Source organism: Eurosta solidaginis, chromosome 3 (genome assembly GCF_040869045.1).
Source record: "Eurosta solidaginis isolate ZX-2024a chromosome 3, ASM4086904v1, whole genome shotgun sequence".
In the NCBI taxonomy this organism is placed as follows: domain Eukaryota; kingdom Metazoa; phylum Arthropoda; class Insecta; order Diptera; family Tephritidae; genus Eurosta; species Eurosta solidaginis.
Window position 1 is genome coordinate 264,571,317 of NC_090321.1, and position 20,788 is coordinate 264,592,104.

Sequence of the window (20,788 nt, forward strand, 5' to 3'; positions counted from 1 at the left end):
ATGGACCAGGGGTGACTCTAGAATGTGTTTGTACGTTATGGGTATGAAATTAAAGGTATTAATGAGGGTTTTAAAAGGGAGTGGCCCTTAGTTTTATATGTGAAGGCGTTTTCCAGATATCGACCAAAATCTGGACCAGGGTGACCCAGAAGATAATCTGTTGGGTACCGCTAATTTATTTATATATGTAATACCATGAATAGCATTCCTGCCAAGATTCTAAGGGCTTTTGATTTCGCCCTACAGAACTTTTTCATTTTCTTCTTCTTAATATGGTAGGTGTCAACCCATTTTACAAAGTTTTTTCTAAAGTTATATTTTGCGTCAATAAACCAATCGAATACCATGTTTCATCCCTTGATATAGAATTATGGCATTTTTAAATTTTTTGTAATCTTCGATATCGCAAAAGTGGGCGTGGTCATAGTCGGATTTCGGCCATATTTTATACCAAGATGAAGTGAGTTCAGATAAGTACGTGAACTAAGTTTAGTAAAGATATATCGATTTTTGTTCAAGTTATCGTGTTAACGGCCGAGCGGAAGGTCAGACGGTCGACTGCGTATAAAAACTGGGCGTGGCCTATTTTCACAGAAAACAGTTATCGTCATAGAATCTATGCCCCTACCAAATTTCACAAGGATTGGTAAATTTTTGTTCGACTAATGGCATTAAAAGTATTCTAGACAAACTAAATGAAAAAGGGCGGAGCCACGCCCATTCTGAAAATTTCTTTTATTTTGTATTTTGTTGCACCATATCATTACTGGAGTTGAATGTTGGCATAATTTTCTTATATACAGTAAAGATATAAAATTTTTTGTTAAAATTTGACATAAAAATTTTTTTTTAAAATGTGGGCGTGTTCGTCTTCCGATTTTGCAAATTTTTATTTAGCATACAAATAGTAATAGGAGTAACGCTTCTGCCAAATTTCATCACGATATCTTCAACGACTGCCAAATTACAGCTTGCAAAACTTTTAAATTACCTTATTTTAAAAGTGGGCGGTGCCACGCCCATTGTCCAAAATTTTACTAATTTTCTATTCTGCGTCATAAGGTCAACCTACCTATTAAGTTTCATCGCTTTATTCGCCTTTGGTAATGAATTATCGCACTTTTTCTGTTTTTAAAAATTTTCGATAAGTCTATATGTATCTCGATTAGTTTATGCCGTTACGGATTGCCGTTATGCGAACAAAGTTAATATACTCTGTGAGCTCTGCTCAGCTGAGTATAATAATGAACAATATTTAACTCTTACGTTTTTTCCATTTCGCGATTGTTGCACTAAACAGTTGATTAGTTGTTGTTGTTGTTGTAGCTAAGGTTGCTCCCCGAAGGCTTTGGGGAGTGTTATCGATGTGATGGTCCTTTGCCGGATACAGATCCGGTACGCTCCGGTACCACAGCACCATTAAGGTGCTAGCCCGACCATCTCGGGAACGATTTATGTGGCCACATTAAACCTTCAGGCCATTCCCTCCCTGCCCACCCCAAGTTCCACGAGGAGCTTGGGGTCGCCAGAGCCTCGTCTGTTAGTGAAACAGAATTCGCCGTGGATAGGTAAGGTTGACAATTGGGTTTGGAGAAGCTATATATTGCGCTGGCAACCTGAAGGGTTGCGCTACACAGCCCCTTGAATCTGGTATTTTAGTCGTCTCTTACGACAGGCATACCTGCGGGTTAGGGGATCAGAATATTAAACAGTTGATTTCTGTTTACTTTATTTAGTTAACCACAATATGGTGAAAATCACAGGTTGTAGAGCTTTTTAGAGTTGTCAAGTTATGCACAGAATAGAAATACATATTTGTCAACTTGATAAAAATCTTGATTACTTGTCAACTTATTGACAATTTGTCAAGTGGACAGAATAGGGCTGTTAAGCTCAATACAGAAAATTTTATATTAGACGAGTTCTTGTTCTTAAAAAACTTGTAAAGTCAATAAAAAATTACATTTGTTTATTACATTTATATTTGCAGGAAGTTATGGTAACAACGTGCGCATCAAATCTCCAAGCGAATTCGATGTTATATTCAATTTAACTATCCCATTCTCTTCTGAAATTGATGTCAAGAAGGATAATGAGAGACCCGGATTTATTAATTTGGACTTTCAAAGAGTTTTAAAACGTATGTTACAAAGCAACGGCCAAAACAACTTATACAATCGGTTCTACGGACTTGTTGACCATAATAATAATTACTTACGACGTACCAATTTACAAGATTGGCTAGAGGAAGTGATGATGGAATGTTTAAGAAGATATGGAGATTCTGTATGCGGCCATATGAATGATACGTATAAATTAATTTATTCGAAACGTGGATTGGCACATACCATTTATGCCAAGTGTGAAAAGCGTGCAATTTCAATTGATTTAGTGCCAGGTATTCGGTTCGGTCAAGCGGAATGGATCGAAATTAAACAGTCAGCCAAGTTTGCGGACAAATGTACTGATTGGTATGCTGTGCCAAAGCCAACATCAGGGGGCCCAAAAGCCACAGAATGTTATACATTCTTAATTTGCAATCCCAAAGTCGAGCATGATCTTCTATGGGACAAAGATAATTTGAAAGTAGTTTACCGTTTATTAAAATCTCTACGTGATCCATATAAATTAGATCGCATTAAGAGTTACTTTTTCACAACGGCCTTTCTGTGGGAAATTGAAAAAATGGATAATCAATTTTGGAGCAGTCCATTACACGTAATATTAGAACATGTAAGTGGCATTTAATGTAATAATGTATGTATATGTTAGATTTTTTCAAAAGATTTGTAATGTTGAATTGAATCGAGTCTATTAAGATAATTGTTCATCTTTTTAACATGCAAGTTTTAAGTAGGGCTGTGAACTGCATCCGGATTTTTCTACTATCCGGATAAACCGGATATTCGAATAACCGGATAGCTAAGCAAAAAATCCGGCTATCTGGATATCCGGATTCGTAAATGGAAAATACGGGTATCCGCAGTTCGGATAACCGGATACGTAAACGGAAAATCCGGATATCCGTATATACGGATACTGGAATATAAAAGTTGAATATCTGCATATCAGAATTGAACGAAGCAAACATCTAAAAATTATTCACAAAATATGTTTGTAGATTATTAAATTATTATTAAAAAAAATAGTTTAACATCATATTACATATTTCTCAAGACGAGCCCTTTTTTTCACTGTTAATTGATTTAAATGCCCCACGAATTTATTGTTATTAACGTTAAATAAACATATATGGTACATAAATTTGTTGCTTTCACTGGATATCCAAAAGTACGGTTATTAACCGGATCTTCATAAATCCGGATATCCGGATACTTTCACAAACCAATATTAACCGGATATCCACGCTTCCCAAGGCAGTCGGTTCTATGTACCGGAGCTACTCGGGATTTTTCCCGACCAAGGACTGTCATTTCAGTGTAACCCCATTTAATTTGTTGCGTCCCTCCCACAAATTGTCATCCTCCCAGCAGCTCCTTGCAGCAGGACTGCTCCGGGAAGGTATCGAATCCAATCCGGGTCCGTCTCCTGACCCCGGTCCTGAGAAATGGTTTTGCTGCATCTGCCGGAAAAGAATCTTTTTAGGACGGTCATACTCTGTTCAGTGTGTCTCGTGTAAGGGATGGTTGTATCGGACAGGTTGTTCTGAGCTTGATCCCAAAACACGACGTCCACGTAACTTTTATAAATCTTTTGTGGCTCTTGCTGTTCACGCCCAAGGGCGTCCCGTAGTCTACGCCTAAGCGCCCCCACTACGTTCCAGCAGCCCCGCTGCTCAGCAAGCCACAACAAGTCCCGCTGCTGCTCGCGCCCCACGGCGCCAACAACTCAAACAGCTGCTACCACTTATAACTACTATCTTCGTAGTAGAGTCGGTAGCAATGCTGAGCATCAGCCCCTGCCCCCGTCTTCTCCCCCCCTCTTTTCCGGCAGCAATCGTGTAGGTCAGGGAAACAGACTCTTAGTCCCTACCTCCGTTTGCACCGTTTGCCAGCACAGAATATATATGTTTGCGACATCCGCCCAATGCAGCTCCTGCCTTGGGTGGTGCCACTTTCCTAGATGTTCTGGTCTCCGCGACGGCAACCCCCTGACGGGTTTCATCGCGCCATGTTGCCAGGTCGCAAACCCAAATCATCCGGGTACCCCAATGCTTGCCCAAGGACGCCCAGTCCCAGGGCCACAACAGCAATTGCGTCCTGGCCTTCCTCAACCCAGGCGTAGTCACCCGTCACTTACCCCCAGAGTGGCGACGTCTCCCCCTATGCACTTCAGAATTCTGCAGTTAAACTGTAATGGACTAAAATTACAGAGATAGTCGATTTCATGAAGCGGCACAACATCCGCATTGCTGCGATTCAAGAGACTAAACTCACAGCAAGATATGCACTGCAGACCTGCTCTGGGTATAATGTCCATAGAAAAGATCGCGAGAGCAGAAATGGAGGCGGCCTCGCGTTTATCGTACACCACTCTGTGCAATATTATATATTTGATCCTGCAATCGACCGCAGGGACAATGTCTTAGAACGTCAAGGCCTATCTGTCCGGTCAGGCGATGCAAACCTAGAAATCATCAACATCTACATCCCTCCTGCCACCTGTTGCCCCAGTGGATACCGCCCTAATATCAGAGCCTTACTCACTGGCAACAATCGCATTATCGTAGGCGATTTCAATGCCCATCACGATCTATGGCATTCAAATTTGCGGGCGGACAGTAGGGGTGAGATGTTGGCGGATCAAATAGAAGAAACGACGTTCTGCACAATAAACGGAGACGCCCCCACACTTATGGTAGGAAGCTGTCACAGTTCGCCAGATATCTCGATCGTGAGCGCAGAACTCGTAAACTGCGTCAACTGGCAGCCGATGGTAACGTTGGCATCCGACCACCTGCCTATACTTATTTCGCTCGAGCGTACCGCCGACTTCATCGTCACCGAAAAACGCACTTCCATAAACTTTAAAAAAGGAAAGTGGAAAGAATATAAATCTTTTACAGACAACCTCTTTGCTGCCCTCCCTATCTCGACTGATGCCCGCCAAGGGGAGCGTGCCTTGCGCAAGGTTATTGAATCCGCCTCGGCACGTTTCATTCCCGCCGGGAGAATTCCCGAAATCCGGCCCCACTTCCCGGCGGAGGCCGCAAACTTAGCGAGAGAACATGACCTTATAAGACAGCTTGATCCAGGCGACCCCCAAATAAGGGATATAAACCAACGCATCAGATTGCTTGTGGATGAACACAAGCGGGCGAAATGGGAGGAGCACCTAAGAGGTTGTAACCTCTCTACCGGTGTGGGTAAACTTTGGTCCACCGTAAAGTCCCTATCGAATCCGACTAAGCACAAAGACAAAGTTTCCGTCGCATTTGGCGACAAAGTGCTGTCGGATGCGAAAAAATGCGCGAGCGCTTTCTGCCGACAATATATAATGCATTCTACGGTCGACAAAGATAGACGGAGGGCCAATAGACACGCACATTAACACAAATTCAGCGCGTCACCAATCACCATCACCGCTAAAGAGGTTGAGGATGCCATTGGTCGCGCTAAACCATCCACAGCAGTGGGCCCAGACGGCATAGCCATGCCGATGCTTAAAAGCCTAGGGAAAGAGGGTTTCAAATATTTAGCGCAGGTCTTCATCCTGTCTCTTTCCACCTTTGTCATACCCGAGAAATGGAAAATGGCCAAGGTGGTCCCGCTACTAAAGTCTGGTAAACCAGCTAACATAGGAGAGTCGTATCGTCCGATATCTCTCCTATCGCCAGTAGCAAAGACGCTTGAAGCCATTTTGCTCCCTTATTTCCAAGCAAATTTGCAGCTAACCTCTCATCAGCATGGCTTCAGAAAACTCCATAGCACTACCACCGCGCTAAATGCCATTAGCACCCAGATAAATTGCGGTTTAAATCAAAACCCCCACCATATAACAGTACTCGTAGCGCTAGACCTATCAAAAGCTTTTGATACGGTCAACCATGGATCGTTACTGCAAGACCTGGAAGGGTCTACCCTTCCCCCATGTCTTAAAAGGTGGACCGCAAATTATCTGGGTGGTTGGCAGGCATCGGTGCAATTTAGTAACGAAACATCAAAACCACGGAGAATTAAACAAGGGGTGCCACAGGGTGGTGTCCTATCCCCACTTTTTTTTTTAATTTCTACATATCTAAGCTACCTTCACCACCGGAAGGAGTCACAATCGTTTCCTACGCCGATGACTGCACAATAATGGCCACAGGCCCAGGCCCACAGATCGATGAGCTATGCAATAAAATAAACGGCTACCTCCCTGATCTCTCCAGTTTTTTCGCCTCGCGAAACCTGGCATTATCACCGACTAAATCTTCCGCGACCTTATTTACAACATGGACGTCCCAAATGTCGACCATTTTGAACATCCACGTCGATGGCACTACGCTACCGACTGTCCTACACCCCAAAATCTTGGGTGTGACGTTTGGTCAGGATCTACATTTTGTTGAGCACGCAGCCGCAATTGTTCCGAGAATTCAGAGCCGTAACAAAATCCTCAAATCCCTCGCTGGCAGTACCTGGGGAAAAGATAAAGAAACGCTCATGACTACATACAAAGCAATTAGCTAGCCGATTACGTGCTACGCGTCGCCCATATGGTCGCCAAGCCTAAAAATTACCCACTGGAAGAAGCTAGAGGCCTGCCAAAATACTGCTCTCAGAATTGCCTCGGGCTGTATTCTTATGTCCCCAGAATACCATCTGCATAATGAGGCGAGAATACTCCCCATCAGGGAGAGAAATGAGATGCTGACCAAACAGTTCCTGTTGAATACCCAGAAACCTGGGCGTCTCAACAGACATCTGATTGATGAACCAGCACCGCCTAGGGGCTTAAGGAGTCATCTCCGTAAGCATTTTGAGGAAATACGGCACCTGAGAACCCAGCCGTATGAAGCGAAAAAACACAAGCAGGTCCTTGGTGAACTCCACAAACAGGCGTCGGACCTTTATGCCGGGAATTGCCCGGTGAATCCAGTACTCAAAGAAAAGTATCCAAAACTCGCGGAAGAGGAACGCATACTCCCCAGGGAGACGCGTGTCACTCTTGCTCAACTTCGTTCTGGATACTGTAACAGGTTAAACTCTTACCTATCCATAATCAACCCCGACATACAAAATGTATGCCCCGCTTGCAATGTGTCCCCACATGACACCAACCATCTCTTTAATTGTAATGTGGAACCAACGCCTCTAACACCCCTTTCCTTATGGTCCACCCCTGTTGAAACAGCAAGTTTCCTTGGACTCCCGTTAGAGGATATTGATGACAATTTGTGATCGGTCGCGGCTGTTAGGTGGGGCGAAGCACTGCTACAACAACAACAACAACCGGATATCCATGCCGTCCGGATTTTATCCGTGTCAACGGATATATGTACGGATATTCGAATATGCGGATAGTCACAGCCCTAGTTTTGAAACAAAATGTTTTATTTTTTTTAGTGTCATCACTTACTGGTGCTTAATATCCTATGATAGTTTGGTCGTTGTTTAAGAACTTATACCCTTTTTAACGATAACTGACGCCAATTGGGAGCATATAGGAAGATAAGTCTTCCTCCACTATTCCTATGCGGATGACTTGAAGATGTTATTGGCAACGGACCCGGGCCCTTCAACAGATGATGCATGCTACTCCGTTATCACGGACCAAGTCCACAGCAACCTTATTTAAATAGTGTACGAAGTAGTCGAACCTTCCATGCACTTGCAACCGCCATTGTGTCACCAACTATCTTTTCAATTGTAATTTGAAACCAGCGCTTCTTTTACACCAATAAGTCTATGATCAAACCCTGTTGAGACTGCCATTTTCCTTTGTCTTCACTTTGAGGATATCGACGACATTTGTCAGTGATCGATCCTATCGGCTGGTGCGAAGCACTGCTACAAGAAGAAGAAGTGTTTCTCTTAACCAAATGAAGGTTGTTGTTGTTGTTCTAGCGATTAGGACACTCCCCGAGGGCCCTGGGGAGTGTTATCGAGTTGATGGCCCTTTGCCAGATGCAGATCCGGTACGTTCCGGTACCAAGCCCGACCATCTCGGAAACGATTTGTTATGACCACATGCGACCTTCTAGGCCATCCCGCCCTCCCGCCTCCTATATCCATGAGGAGTTCGGGGTCGTCAGAGCCTCGGCTGTTAATGGAACAGGATTCACCACGGATAGGTGTGGTTAACAATTGGATTTGTAGAAGGTATGTATTGCGCTGCCAACCTGAATGGGCTGCGCTACACAAACCCCTTGAATCCGGTATTTTAGTCGCCTCTTACGACAGGCATACCTACCGCGGGTATATTCTAGCCCCCTATCCCGCTGGTGTCCCAGTGAAGGTATTACCGCCCTCTGTTGCTAATTTCAGTTGTCGCTAGGCATATTTTTTGGGTTTGAGTGTTTTTAAATTAAATGTTTTCGAACGGTGGGTGCCGCGTTAACTGAAGTCAGTATAGAGGCAACTGTTCCACGACTTTGCGTATCATGGCAATATGGCAGGAGTAACTTTACCATGTTTGCCCGCACGGTCCACTCAGTTCGCCGACGGGTACGTCATAGCATTCGCTATACGGCAATGTATAGGAGTTTCCGCTATTCGCCGGCTTTTTTGGTAAAATTTTCGGGAACTACTTATTTCAAACAGTCAGCTTCCGAACCACCAAATGCTCGCAGCTTTCGGCCTTACATTTATATTTTCTGAGTGGGCGTTTCTCTTCTCTCGCGTCTCTCTTCCCTTTTCGCGGCTCCATAACGATATCCTATACCAATAGCCAATAAAGCTACCCTGCATCGAATATGGCAGACATTAACGCAAATCACCAGTTTCGTACTGCAGGTAAGATTACTACCTCCGAACTGGTACTATTCGGATGCTTAGTACCAGCAGCGCTTAGATCTGATCTGTATGTATTTAAATACATCAATCAAAGGCAGGGACTAACTCAAAACCAACTACAACTGAACCAGTCAAGAACGTGTTCAAAAGTCTGCAAAGGGGACAATTGCCATTTCGTAGGACATCACAATGTCAAAAGTGTTAAAGTGTGTTGAAAGCACTGGCTAGGGGGTAGAATTAGAACTAATGCAATAGTTCTGCGCTAGTTCCGAACTGGTGCGCTTCGCTGCAGCGTAATTATCCGAAAGTTAATTTAGGAATATTAAGGACAGTTTATTATAAGAAGTAGGTACCAATTCAATAAAATCATACGTATTATCAAATTCTAGATGCTGAAGTCTCTGGTAGATTACTTTTCGCAACGTAATCTTCCATTTTTCTGGAATCGACACCTCAATCTGTTGAAAATCTTGGATGATGCAGAAATAAATACATACTCTTCAAAACTGCAACAAGCTTATCACACATTGCGACAATATAAGAACGAACCTTATCTCACTTTTGATCAATGTCAAAAACATTTCAAGGTTTGTATACATTTAATAATAATAAAGTATTTAAGGATTTACGCCCAAAAAATGTGCAGAAGTTTTGCGCAACACGATTTTAAACACTCTAGTGCGCATATATTACTTATTTGCTAATTTTAAATTATAACAAGTACGGACGGGACTGTCTTCGGCTGTGCCGAAGACTTCATACCTTTCATGAATGGGGCTGAACAATAATCTTATCCCATTCGTAACCTCCAAATAATCGGCTGTATAAGATAAAAATATATAGTGAACAGATGTACATATCTAAGCGATTTTTAAGATATATAGCTGTGTTTTTTTCACATCTATATACGTTTACGCTTAAACTTTATATGGACTGCTAAGCGACAAACTTTAAATACACCTCTGAAATTGCTACGCATAAAATTAGTACTACTAAATTTCAATACGCATAATACTCAGATGTAACTGAAATATGTCTCTATGTTTCACCCTCTACACTAATTCTATGTATTCTCTGTGTGTCCACAATTCATCGCAACTGATTCAGCTATATGTTATATCCTATGGCCATCAGAGGGTTGTGTCTCCGCTTTTCGGTACACACTGTGCTGTAGCTAGTTGTTTAGCCATTGCCGCTGGATGGGTCTCCTAAGCATTATCTAAGCGAGGACAGGCGTCTGTTTTCACGCGCAAACGAAACGTATACACGTGTAAAAAAAAAACACGGCTAATCCTTCTATTATATAAAAAAGTTTTTTGCTTCCGGGAATATTTTATTTCAGTGGTATTTTATTCAGTGGCCTTTTCCCTCTATATTTCCCATTTCTAATTTATTTTTCTTTCACTCTTACTCTAACTGGCACTCTTATTCTTACTGTTACTCTTACTATTACTATAAAGGTAAGGGCAAGGAAAAGAGCAGATAGTAATAGTAAGAGTAACAGTAAGAATAAGAGTGCCAGTTAGAGTAAGAGTGAAAGAAAAATAAATTAGAAATGGGAAATATAGAGGGAAAAGGCTGAGTTAGCGTGGCAGTAAGGGCGAAGAGTAAAGGTGACAATAAGAGTATGAGTAAGCTAGGAGTAAGAGTAAAGTTAACACTGAGTATAAGAGTGACGAGCAAGAGTAGGATGGAGAATAAGAATAAGAGTAAGATTAAGAGTGAGAACAAAAGTAAAAGTAATAATCTGAGTAAGAGTAAGTGTAATTGACAGTCGTGCCGTACAGACGTGTTGTGCTATCGCTCTGCAAACTTTATTTTGTTTAACCTGGTTTTCTGGTTTTTCTGCCAATATTGGTGCAATGGATAGTTTCTGTGCTAAGTGCGATAAGAGTTTTGGCCGAAGTGAGACTCTAATTGTGCCATGCGGTGGCTTTTGTAAAAAATGCTTCCACCGTACATGCTGTGAAGGCAACATGTCTACATACGATGTAGAATTGCTAGCTAAGAACCGGCATCTCAGTCATTGTACAGGTTTACAAGTATGATATGTATGAGAGGGAAACAATTTCTTTCCCTTTCTAACACACGGCAGTTTGACACTTCGGTCAGTGTCAAACTAGCGTGGAACCCAGTGGAACCTGCGTGGAACATGAGTTTTGACACTGAACGAAGTGTCAAAATTACCGGGGTTGCTTCGTCGAAAGCGACGCAGGGAAGCAAAAAAGGGATCGGAATATCAGATATGGGTTGCTGTGATGGTAAATTTCTTTTAACGAATTTAGTAGGAAATTTTAAGTGCACCCATGTGGGTCCTTCAGAAAATTATAAAAAAGTCTTCAATTGGGGTATCTGAGGACGCGTAGTTATTTCAGTATTAAGAATACAAACACGGGAGTTAAGTTTTTCTACCCGTTCAAAAGTTCTCCGCGAAAAACAGTTTGAAACCGAGGTCGACTGCAATAACCCGTCCAAAAAAGCGGAAAGAAAATTGAATAGACGCGTTTTGTCCTGTTGTCAATTGTCCGAAGAGAAAAAGTATTCGAATTATTGGAAGCGAGGCAAAATCGCGTCTATTAATACCTCCCCCGACGGTTTTGGTCGTGTTTTAGCAATCGTCCCCGTAAAAAAGTATCACAATTTGTTAATTAAAATTGTCCAAAATATATGGTTATTAAAGAGAGATGTAATTAAGTGCTCGTTTGAAAGTAAATAAGTACATTTCTTTGTAATATAAGAAAAAAAAATTTTAAGCAGTTTTCGATAGCAGCTACTAAACTTTGTTTGATCCTAAGAAGTACAACAGTGCCAAATAGCATCCACAAAAAAAACGAACAAGAACAAGCATTTTATCAGGTGAACGTGGCTGTGTATGTGCGTGCTGCTACATCTCCTACTTGTAGACCTGTACAATGATCTCAGTTACGTGTGCACAGAATGCCTAAATGCCTATAACAAGCTTTGTAAGGCATATGACACCGTCACATAAAGTTGGCCTGGAATCTGCCTTGCTTGCAATTGATGTAAAATTTAAACTTTTGACTGAACAAATTGCTGAAAAAAATTGATATTAACATTCATGTTAAATCAAAAACTAATTCTCACAAAAACAATGAAGACTGTGTGGATGAGACGACTGATGGTATCAACAAAATGTCAAGTGGTGTCAGCTCTTTCAATGCTGCGAAAACATTGCGCAGTGATATTAATAGTTGCGCGCTTACACATGTGTCGTTGTCGCCGTCTCTTGTTCTCCCCGTTCAACAGTGTGTGCAATGCCATTTTTTCGACCGATCACCTGTTTTTGCAAGTGTTAATACTGCTGTTAATAACGGTGGGCCATCGTCTACATTGCTTTCTACTGCTAACTCAGATAATGAAAAGAGTAATGCGGCAGTTACCCACCGACGTGTGCCGTACGTACGGGCGTTTGTCGTACGAAGCACGTTTGACCGAACTCTCAAGCCCGTAGGAATCAATGTGTGCGTCTGTGTACATGTACATAACATATTTGTGTGTGTATTGTTTACAACAAAGCACTGTTGCCATTGGCCAGTTTGCATGCATGCTTATGTAAACATCAACTTTTTCCAATTTAATTTTTGATATTGTAAAATGCCGGAATACATATTAAATAAGTATAAATAGATTACATATTTATAATCAGCACTTTTACATAATTATTTCGAATTGTTTTCACAATTTTTCAAACTTTAATTAGGTGTTTTTGCATAAAATTGCAAACGGTTAAAAATTAGCGTACAAAAGTTTACTAGGCAACTCTGTCTAGTGAGAGAGCGATCAGCTGACACGTTCTTACGGAAAAAATCGTACGTAGCCCGGAACGTAGAAATCAAAACAATTTTGATTTTTTCCGTAAGAACGTGTCAGCTGATCGCTCTCTCACTAGACAGAGTTGCCTAGTAAACTTTTGTACGCTAATTTTTGACCGTTTGCAATTTTATGCAAAAACGCCTAATTAAAGTTTGAAAAATTGTGAAAATAATTCGAAATAATTATGTAAAAGTGCTGATTATAAATATTTTATCTATTTATACTTATTTAATATGTATTCCGTCCTTTTACAATATCAAAAATTAAATTGGAAAAAGTTGATGTTTCCATAAGCATACATGCAAAATGGTCAATGGCAACAGTGCTTATCTGTAAACACTACACACACAAATATGTTATGTACATGTACACAGACGCATACATTGATTCCTACGGGCTTGAAAGTTCGGTCAAACGTGCTTCGTACGACAAACGTCCTTACGTACGGCACACGTCGGTGGGTAAGAGAAAGACTTCTTCTTGTAAGATGCTATGTGTGCTTTTAAAAAAAAATCTCTTGTTTATATATAACCTCAAAAATAGGCAAAAACGGTGTTTTTTGCACATTTAGGTTAGAATATCTCAAAATCCTGAAGTGATAGATCAACTCTGCGTCCAGATTTGAATTCAGAGGATCGAAAACCTTTAGGAAAGTGTGGTCTGGCTTATGGTCAAAAAATCGGCCTCATTTTGTCGGCCTGTGTTATTCGACTGCAATGTCTAGTAAGAACAAGACTCCAGCTTCGAAAAACAAAGCGAATGCTGTTGGGAACAGCACTAATTCTGTTAATGCTGATGATTCTGATGCTGTTAATATTCCTGGTATTAAACCCAATTCTGGTAAGGATTCGACTGCTGTAACAACAACCGCACTCGCAGCCCCAATCACAGCCCCTGTTTCTGATTCGGTTGCTTTAGAACCAGTTGCTCCTAGGGAGGTGACTGCTGTTCCCCCCGTAGGTCCATTTTTGTATCATGGCTCCACGCATCGCTGACGGAAGCTGATATATCTAACTACGTATGCTCCAAGCTTGGTGTTGAACTTAATAGCAATATTAATGTTTATAAGTTTAATTTTAAGTCTGGGAGAGAGATCTCTTCTTTCAGAATCTTAGTTCCTGACAAATTTTTTGATAGGGTACTCGATTCTACTTTCTGGCCGAAACACTCTGTGGTGCATTTGTTTACTAGAAAGTCGAACCGTGACCGCGCTACTTTAAATGCATCAAAAAACTTGACAGGCAACACTCCAGAAGTGGTACAAACTTAAATTATGTCTTATCAAACGTAAATAATATCTCACTTAGTATATTTTATCAGAACGTTAGGGGGTTGAATACCAAACTAACGGAAATTTTTCTACGTAGTCATGAGAGCTCTTATGATGTACTCGTTTTTACGGAGACTTGGCTAAAAACCAACAGTTTTTAATGCTGAAGTTTTATCGAGTTCGTTTCAAGTGTTTAGAAAAGACCGACTGGCCAGAGCTGGTGGAGGTGTGTTAATTGCCGTTCACACTAGGTTTTCCGCGGAGGAACTACATTTTCCTGACTTTGAGGATGCTGAGCTTCTTTGTGTGAGAGTAAAACTTTCCTCAACCTACAAATATCTTATAGCCAACTACATTCCCCCACAATCTGACATTTCCTTATATTTGAATCATTCCTCAATAGTGAAATCTGTGTGCAGCACTGCCAGGGCCTGTGATTCTGTCACTGTTCTTGGCGATTTTAATCTGCCATGTGTGTCATGGAGTCTTATCGACGGGAAGCTAGTCCCTACTTCTTCTCGCGCTATCGACTATGATTTCCTAAACGAGTTTGCAAATGTTGGACTTTTTCAAATTAATAACATTCAGAATAAATTCGGTAAATGCTTGGATTTAATTTTCTAAGACGATTCAAATTGTTTTGTAAATCGATACGATCCCCTTGCCCTGCCTGAAGATGTGTATAATCCTGCTCTCTCGATGTTTATGGAATCTCATAATTTATCTGAGCGTTCCTCCAACGTAGTCCGAAAGACCCCTCACCGGTTTCTGTTTAGAAAAGCCAATTGGTCTAAAGTAATACTCGAAGTATCGAGAATAAATTGGCCTGAGTACGATGGGGATATTGATGAGAGTATATCCCATTTTAATAATGTACTATACGGAATATTTAAAAAATGCATACGTACGTCCGAAACCACTGCTATATCATCATCGGCTTGGAGCACTAAAGAATTGAAACGCCTAAAAAATCAGAAGACGAGTTCATTCAAACGCTACAAACTTTCTGGATCAATGACTGACTATGCCGCCTACTCAATCTTACGTCACAAATATAACACATTGAACAGAATTTGTTATAGGAACTATATCAGTAGGATTAAAAGCCAAATTTTTGTCAATCCTAAGTCGTTTTACAGCTTTGTTAATTAAAACAGGAAGATAAAAGGGTTTCCTTCTACAATGAAGCTAAATGATCAGATTTCCAACGATAGCTTCGAAATTGCTAACATGTTTGCGGATTTCTTCGAATCTACTTATTCAAACACCTATGATTACCCGCCATCGAATTATCCTTTCAGATTGTCTCCTCTGGATTCCCAGGCAGTCCCATATATATGTACTGATGATGTTTTAACTCATCTGGAAAATCTAAAAATTTCTTATATCGACCTCTAGCCTGTTTGTTTAATGCGTCCCTGAAGCAAGGGGTATTCCCCAAGAAGTGGAAAGAAACATTCATTATACCACTGAATAAAAATGGAAGCAGAACGTGTGTTATAAATTATAGAGGAATAGCCAAACTCAACACTATTCCTAAGCTATTTGAATTGATTATCACAAAACAGATTGCTTTTAGAGTATCTTCATTAATTGACTTTTCACAACATGGCTTTTGCAAGGGTAAATCAACGGTGTCCAACTTGCTCGAGTTTACAACCTTTGTATCCAACAGTTTTAAGAATAATTGCGAAGTTGATGTTATTTATACTGATTTTAGTAAGGCATTTGATAAAGTTTCTCATTCTATACTTTTATTCAAACTTGATCGGTTAGGATTTCCTCCTTTGCTTCTATCTTGGGTTTCTTCTTATGTGAAGGAAAGAAAACAAACAGTTATATTTAATAATTGTTGGTCTCGGTTCATAAACGTAACTTCTGGTGTTCCTCAAGGCAGCCATCTTGGTCCGGTTTTGTTCCTGTTGTTCATTAATGACCTTCCTAGTGTTTTGAAGAGCTGCAAGCCGTTGATGTATGCTGATGATGTCAAACTTGTAATGCCTATCCGCTTACCCGTGGATAGGGCATGTCTTCAGGCTGATCTGAATAGTCTTGGTGACTGGTGTAATGTAAACGCCATGTCACTAAACCTACCTAAATGTAAGTTCATGTGTTTTACAAGGAAGTCCTTCCAATCCCATGATTATGATATTGGCGACTATGTAATCAAGCAAGTCACTAATTTTATTGATTTAGGCGTTACAATGGACCATATTGAATCTTGCGTGAATAGCGCTAAAGGTACTTTGGCTTTCGTTAAACGTTGGTCTAAAGAATTTAATGACCCATACGTTACAAAAACCCTTTTTACATCATTGGTCAGACCTACTTTGGAATATGCTTCAATAATTTGGAATCCGCGTTATCAGGTTCATTTTGACAAGCTGGAACCGGTCCAGAAACAATTCCTTCTAAAATCCTTCTAAAAATCTTCCCCCCTATTGCAGCCGGTGAAAACTAATACAGCTGCCCACATTGCAGAGCCCCAGGGAGATGCTTGGTGTCTTATTTATTGTTAAATTAATAAGAGGGTCAATAAATAGTCCATTTTTGCTTGGTGAAATTAAGTATAACGTTCCTATTAGGCCATCTAGACATTTTCAATCTATTTTTGTAGCTACATGCAGGTCGAATTATGAAATGCACGAACCACTTCACTGTTTATGTCGTGATTTTAATAAACACTGTAAAAATTTAGACGTCTGAGACTCGTTTCTTGGTATTAAAAAATACCTTTTAACTACATTAAATTTGTAATTCGAAATGAAGCAAAGAACGCTAAACCGTGATATACTGTTCAACCCTCTGTTTCAAATTTAAGGTACCAGTTACTTGAAACTTGTTTGCAAAATTGCGTTGTGATCGTTATTTTTATATGTATGCAATCAAATTTACTCTATAAATTCTATTCTGTATATATTTTATCTACTATTAATTTGCTTTATTGTCAATTTCATAAATTATTATTTACTAGCTCCTTCATGAGTACATTTTAACACATTTACAACATTTTATCTTTTGACTTCTAAGTTTTTAATTGAAATTGTCAAGCGTTTAATTCAATACTGTTTAAATATTACTTTAAAATTGATGACTGTTTATGTTGTTTATATCGTGTATTACATCTGAGATTTAAGTGTCGGTATATTTGGTCTGTATAATTGTTTAATTTGTAGACTGATAAATAAATAAATAAATAAAGGGTGATACTGTTTTCACACAGACGGCTTATTGAATAATAAAGGCAGTTTTCTACATTAAGACGCTTATTGAGCTCAATCTTCCCTACAAAATTCGAATCTATAATTATTTCATTAGTAGCTAATCGAATGTCTAATGAAGTCAAAAGCACAATGCAACTCTGTTGGGAGCGTTCAGTTTCTTAGTTTTTGGTGTGTTCAGTGCTTAAAAATGTCATTTGTCAAAGTAAATGTCATTGTCTGCATGGCGGAACGATACAAGGTGGCTGCATCGAACAGCTGATTATAACCTTTTTTTTATTTGATTTGATACATCAACTTCCGGCGCAGTACGATTTTGACATTTGTCCATCGAATTAACAAAAAAAAGCACATGGAATTCTTATTTATGTATGTAGGTATGTCACCATGCTGCCACCTTGTATCGTTCCGCCATGATTGTCTGTCATATAGCATTGTCATTTTATTCGCTTGACATTTCACCCTTCATACTAATCGAACAATTACTTCTGTGTGAAAGCAAAAAATTTACGATTTCATTAGAAGGTGAAATGAGATCATTAAGTTTCTGTGTGAAAGCAGTATGAGGAAGGTGAAGAGGTCAAAAAAGGCATAACCGCACTGCGTTACCCAGCCTTAACGCACTGAACACACCACTGAGTGCAACTAGCATCGCTGTCAGCTGTTGCTGAACAGCAGTGCCAATTGCATTCAGCAATGTGCAAAATGGCAACTCAGCGTTGGTACATTTTTCACAGTTTGAATTGAGCCGGCCGCCGTGACCATAGTACAGGTCTACAAGTAGGATATGTAGCAGCACGCACATACACAGCCACGCTCACCTGATAAAATGCTTGTTCTTGTTCGTTTTTTTTGTGGATGGTATTTGGCACTGTTGTACTTCTTAGGTCCAAGAAAAGTGTAGTAGCTGCTAACGAAAACTGCGTAAAATTTTTATCGTAAAATTACAAAGAAATGCCCTTATTTACTTTTTCGAACACTTAATTACATCCCTCTTTACAATCCATATATTTTGGACAATTTTAATTAACAAATTGTGATACTTTATTACCGGGGACGATTGCTAAAACACGACCAAAACCTTCGGGGGAGGTATTAATAGACGCGTTTTGCCGAGCTTCCAATAATTCGAATACTTTTTCGCCTTTGGACTATTGATAACAGGACAAAACGAGTCTTTTCATTTCTCTTTCCACATTTTTGGACGGGTTATTTGCAGTCTACTTCGGTTTCAAACTGTTTTTCGCGGAGAACTTTTGAACGGGTAGAAAAACTTAGCACGCGTGTTTGTATTCTTAATACTGGAATTACTACGCGTCCTCAGATATCCCAATTCAAGACTTTTGTATAATTTTCTGTAGGACCCATATAGTTGCACTACATTTTCATACTAAATTCGTTCAAAAAATTTACACAGCAACCCATATCTGATATTCCGCTCCTATATCTGATATTCCGCTCCTTTTTTTGTTTCCCTGCGTCGCTTCCAACGACAGCAACCCCGGTAATTTAGACACTTCGTTCAGTGTCAAACGCATGTTCCACGCAGGTTCCACTGAGTTCCACAATAGTTTGACACTGACCGAAGTGTCAAACTGCAATGTGTTAGAAAAGGAAAGGAATTTCTTCCTTCTAATACATATCATACTTGTTCCACGCAGGTTCCACTGAGTTCCACAATAGTTTGACACTGACCGAAGTGTCAAACTGCAATGTGTTAGAAAAGGAAAGGAATTGCTTCCTTCTAATACATATCATACTTGTAAACCTGTACTATGGCCGTGACTTACGTATAAAAAGAAAACTTAAACTATGCCTACTTAGCTAGTGTGAAATTAACACAAAACTAAGTCTAAGTGACGCAAAGAAACTAAAAGTAAAAGTGTTAAGGAACTAATTAGAACTAAGCCCCTGCAAAAATCGCGGGTACTCCATGCATGCATGTATACTTGTGTATCACGTAAGGGATAAGCTTTTTATTAGTACCGGAAGTAGTATCTACGTTCCTTATGACAACGTATTCACCTGTTTGGTAAGTTTTAGAGGTAGTCTTATTTTGTAGGGACCGATTGAGATCATATTGTTGTTTAGCTAGTATTAAGTTAGATGCACCTGTACGTATACGGTTAAAATCTCTATCTTCATCGGGACATAACTTATCTTGAAAGTACTCAGTGAACTCATCCACTATTATACCTCTCTGTTCAAGACCGCAGAGTAGTCGGCTAAGTGTATCTCGACAAGTACTGCGAATGGAGTTCACAATCGTCATGATTCAAGTCGTTAGTTAATTTTCCTAACATCGCTTTTATAACCCTGTTTACTCTCTCCACTTGTCCGTTAGCCTGGGGAGAAGCAACCGCTACCTTTACATGGCTTATATTTTTCTCCATCAGAAATTCAGCGGACTGTAGTGACGTAAAACAAGTTCCACGATCACTTATGATGCGCCTTGGTCTGCTGTAATAACTAAAACATTTATCAAGAGCACCTATAACCTCCCGGGTACTAGCGGAATTCGTGGGGTATAACTTAACAAACTTCGTAAATGCGTCGACGATCACCAGTATGTGTTTTCGCTTCGATCGTAGTGATAGCAATGGGCCAAAATGATCAACGTGAATCGTATCAAATGGTAAAGGTGTCTTAGGGATTGGGTATAGATTCCTTTCTCTCATTTGAGGAGGGCTGGTATACATAATGCATTTTAGGCAATTCCTAACAAACTTCTTTAGTTTCGTTCGCATCTCCGGGAACCAGTAATAAAGACCTAGTTTATTTAGAGTTTTATCCAGAGATAAATGGCCTAATTTTTCATGTATTGACTGTATCACGTTAGATTCCATTTCTTCAGGTACATACAACACATTTTTATTACCATCAGGTTTATTCTTGTATACTAATCCATCAATCAAATCAAACCCGGACAATTGCTCATTTACGAGCTTATCTCGTAAAACCCTAATATTCTGATCGCGCTCTTGAGCAACCGGAATACGGAATTCTACATCGGCAGCATCTATAACCGAGGCAATCTCTCTGCTTAATGCGTCGACATGGCCCATGGAAGTACCTCGTCGGTGCTGTATTTTGTAATTATAATTTTCTAATTCTAGAGCCCACCTAGCTATTCGGGAATTCAGCTGTCTTTTATCTAGAGTCATGGTTAGGGAGTTGCAGTCCGTAACTATGGTAAAAGGTATTCCCTCCAAGTAAGTCTGAAATCTTCTCAAAGCATATATTATAGATAAAGTGTCTAACTCAAAACTGTGGTACTTTGATTCAGCACTTGAGGCGGTGTTTGAGAAGTAGGAAATTGGGTGAAGTTTACCATCATCCTGGCGTTGTAATAGTACTGGTCCAAAGCCAATGCTACTGGCATCGCAGTGTAGTTCAGTTTCTTTTTCTGGACTGTAAATGGCTAAAACTGGACTTTTAATCAGACGGGATTTTAATTCAAAAAAAGGGTCGTGACATTTCTCGTCAAAATTAAATTGAACATCTCTTTTTAATAGGTTTTGTAAAGGCTTAGCAGTTCGTGAAAAGGATGGTACGAATCTACG

The 20,788-nt window shown here is 40.1% G+C and overlaps 1 protein-coding gene and 1 long non-coding RNA gene across 2 annotated transcripts in view; one reads left to right on the forward strand and one right to left on the reverse strand.

Annotated features, from left to right (window-relative positions):
* Positions 1-20,788, reverse strand: part of LOC137245503 (uncharacterized) — a 359,413-nt gene that overhangs the window by 151,451 nt on the left and 187,174 nt on the right. The window lies entirely within an intron of this gene.
* LOC137245499 (cyclic GMP-AMP synthase-like protein) overlaps positions 1-20,788 on the forward strand; it is a 67,374-nt gene that overhangs the window by 11,994 nt on the left and 34,592 nt on the right. The window contains exons 3-4 of the mRNA XM_067776284.1: positions 1,991-2,733; positions 9,290-9,487. Of these exons, the coding sequence (XP_067632385.1) occupies positions 1,991-2,733; positions 9,290-9,487 (941 nt within the window). The remainder of the gene's footprint in view (positions 1-1,990; positions 2,734-9,289; positions 9,488-20,788) is intronic.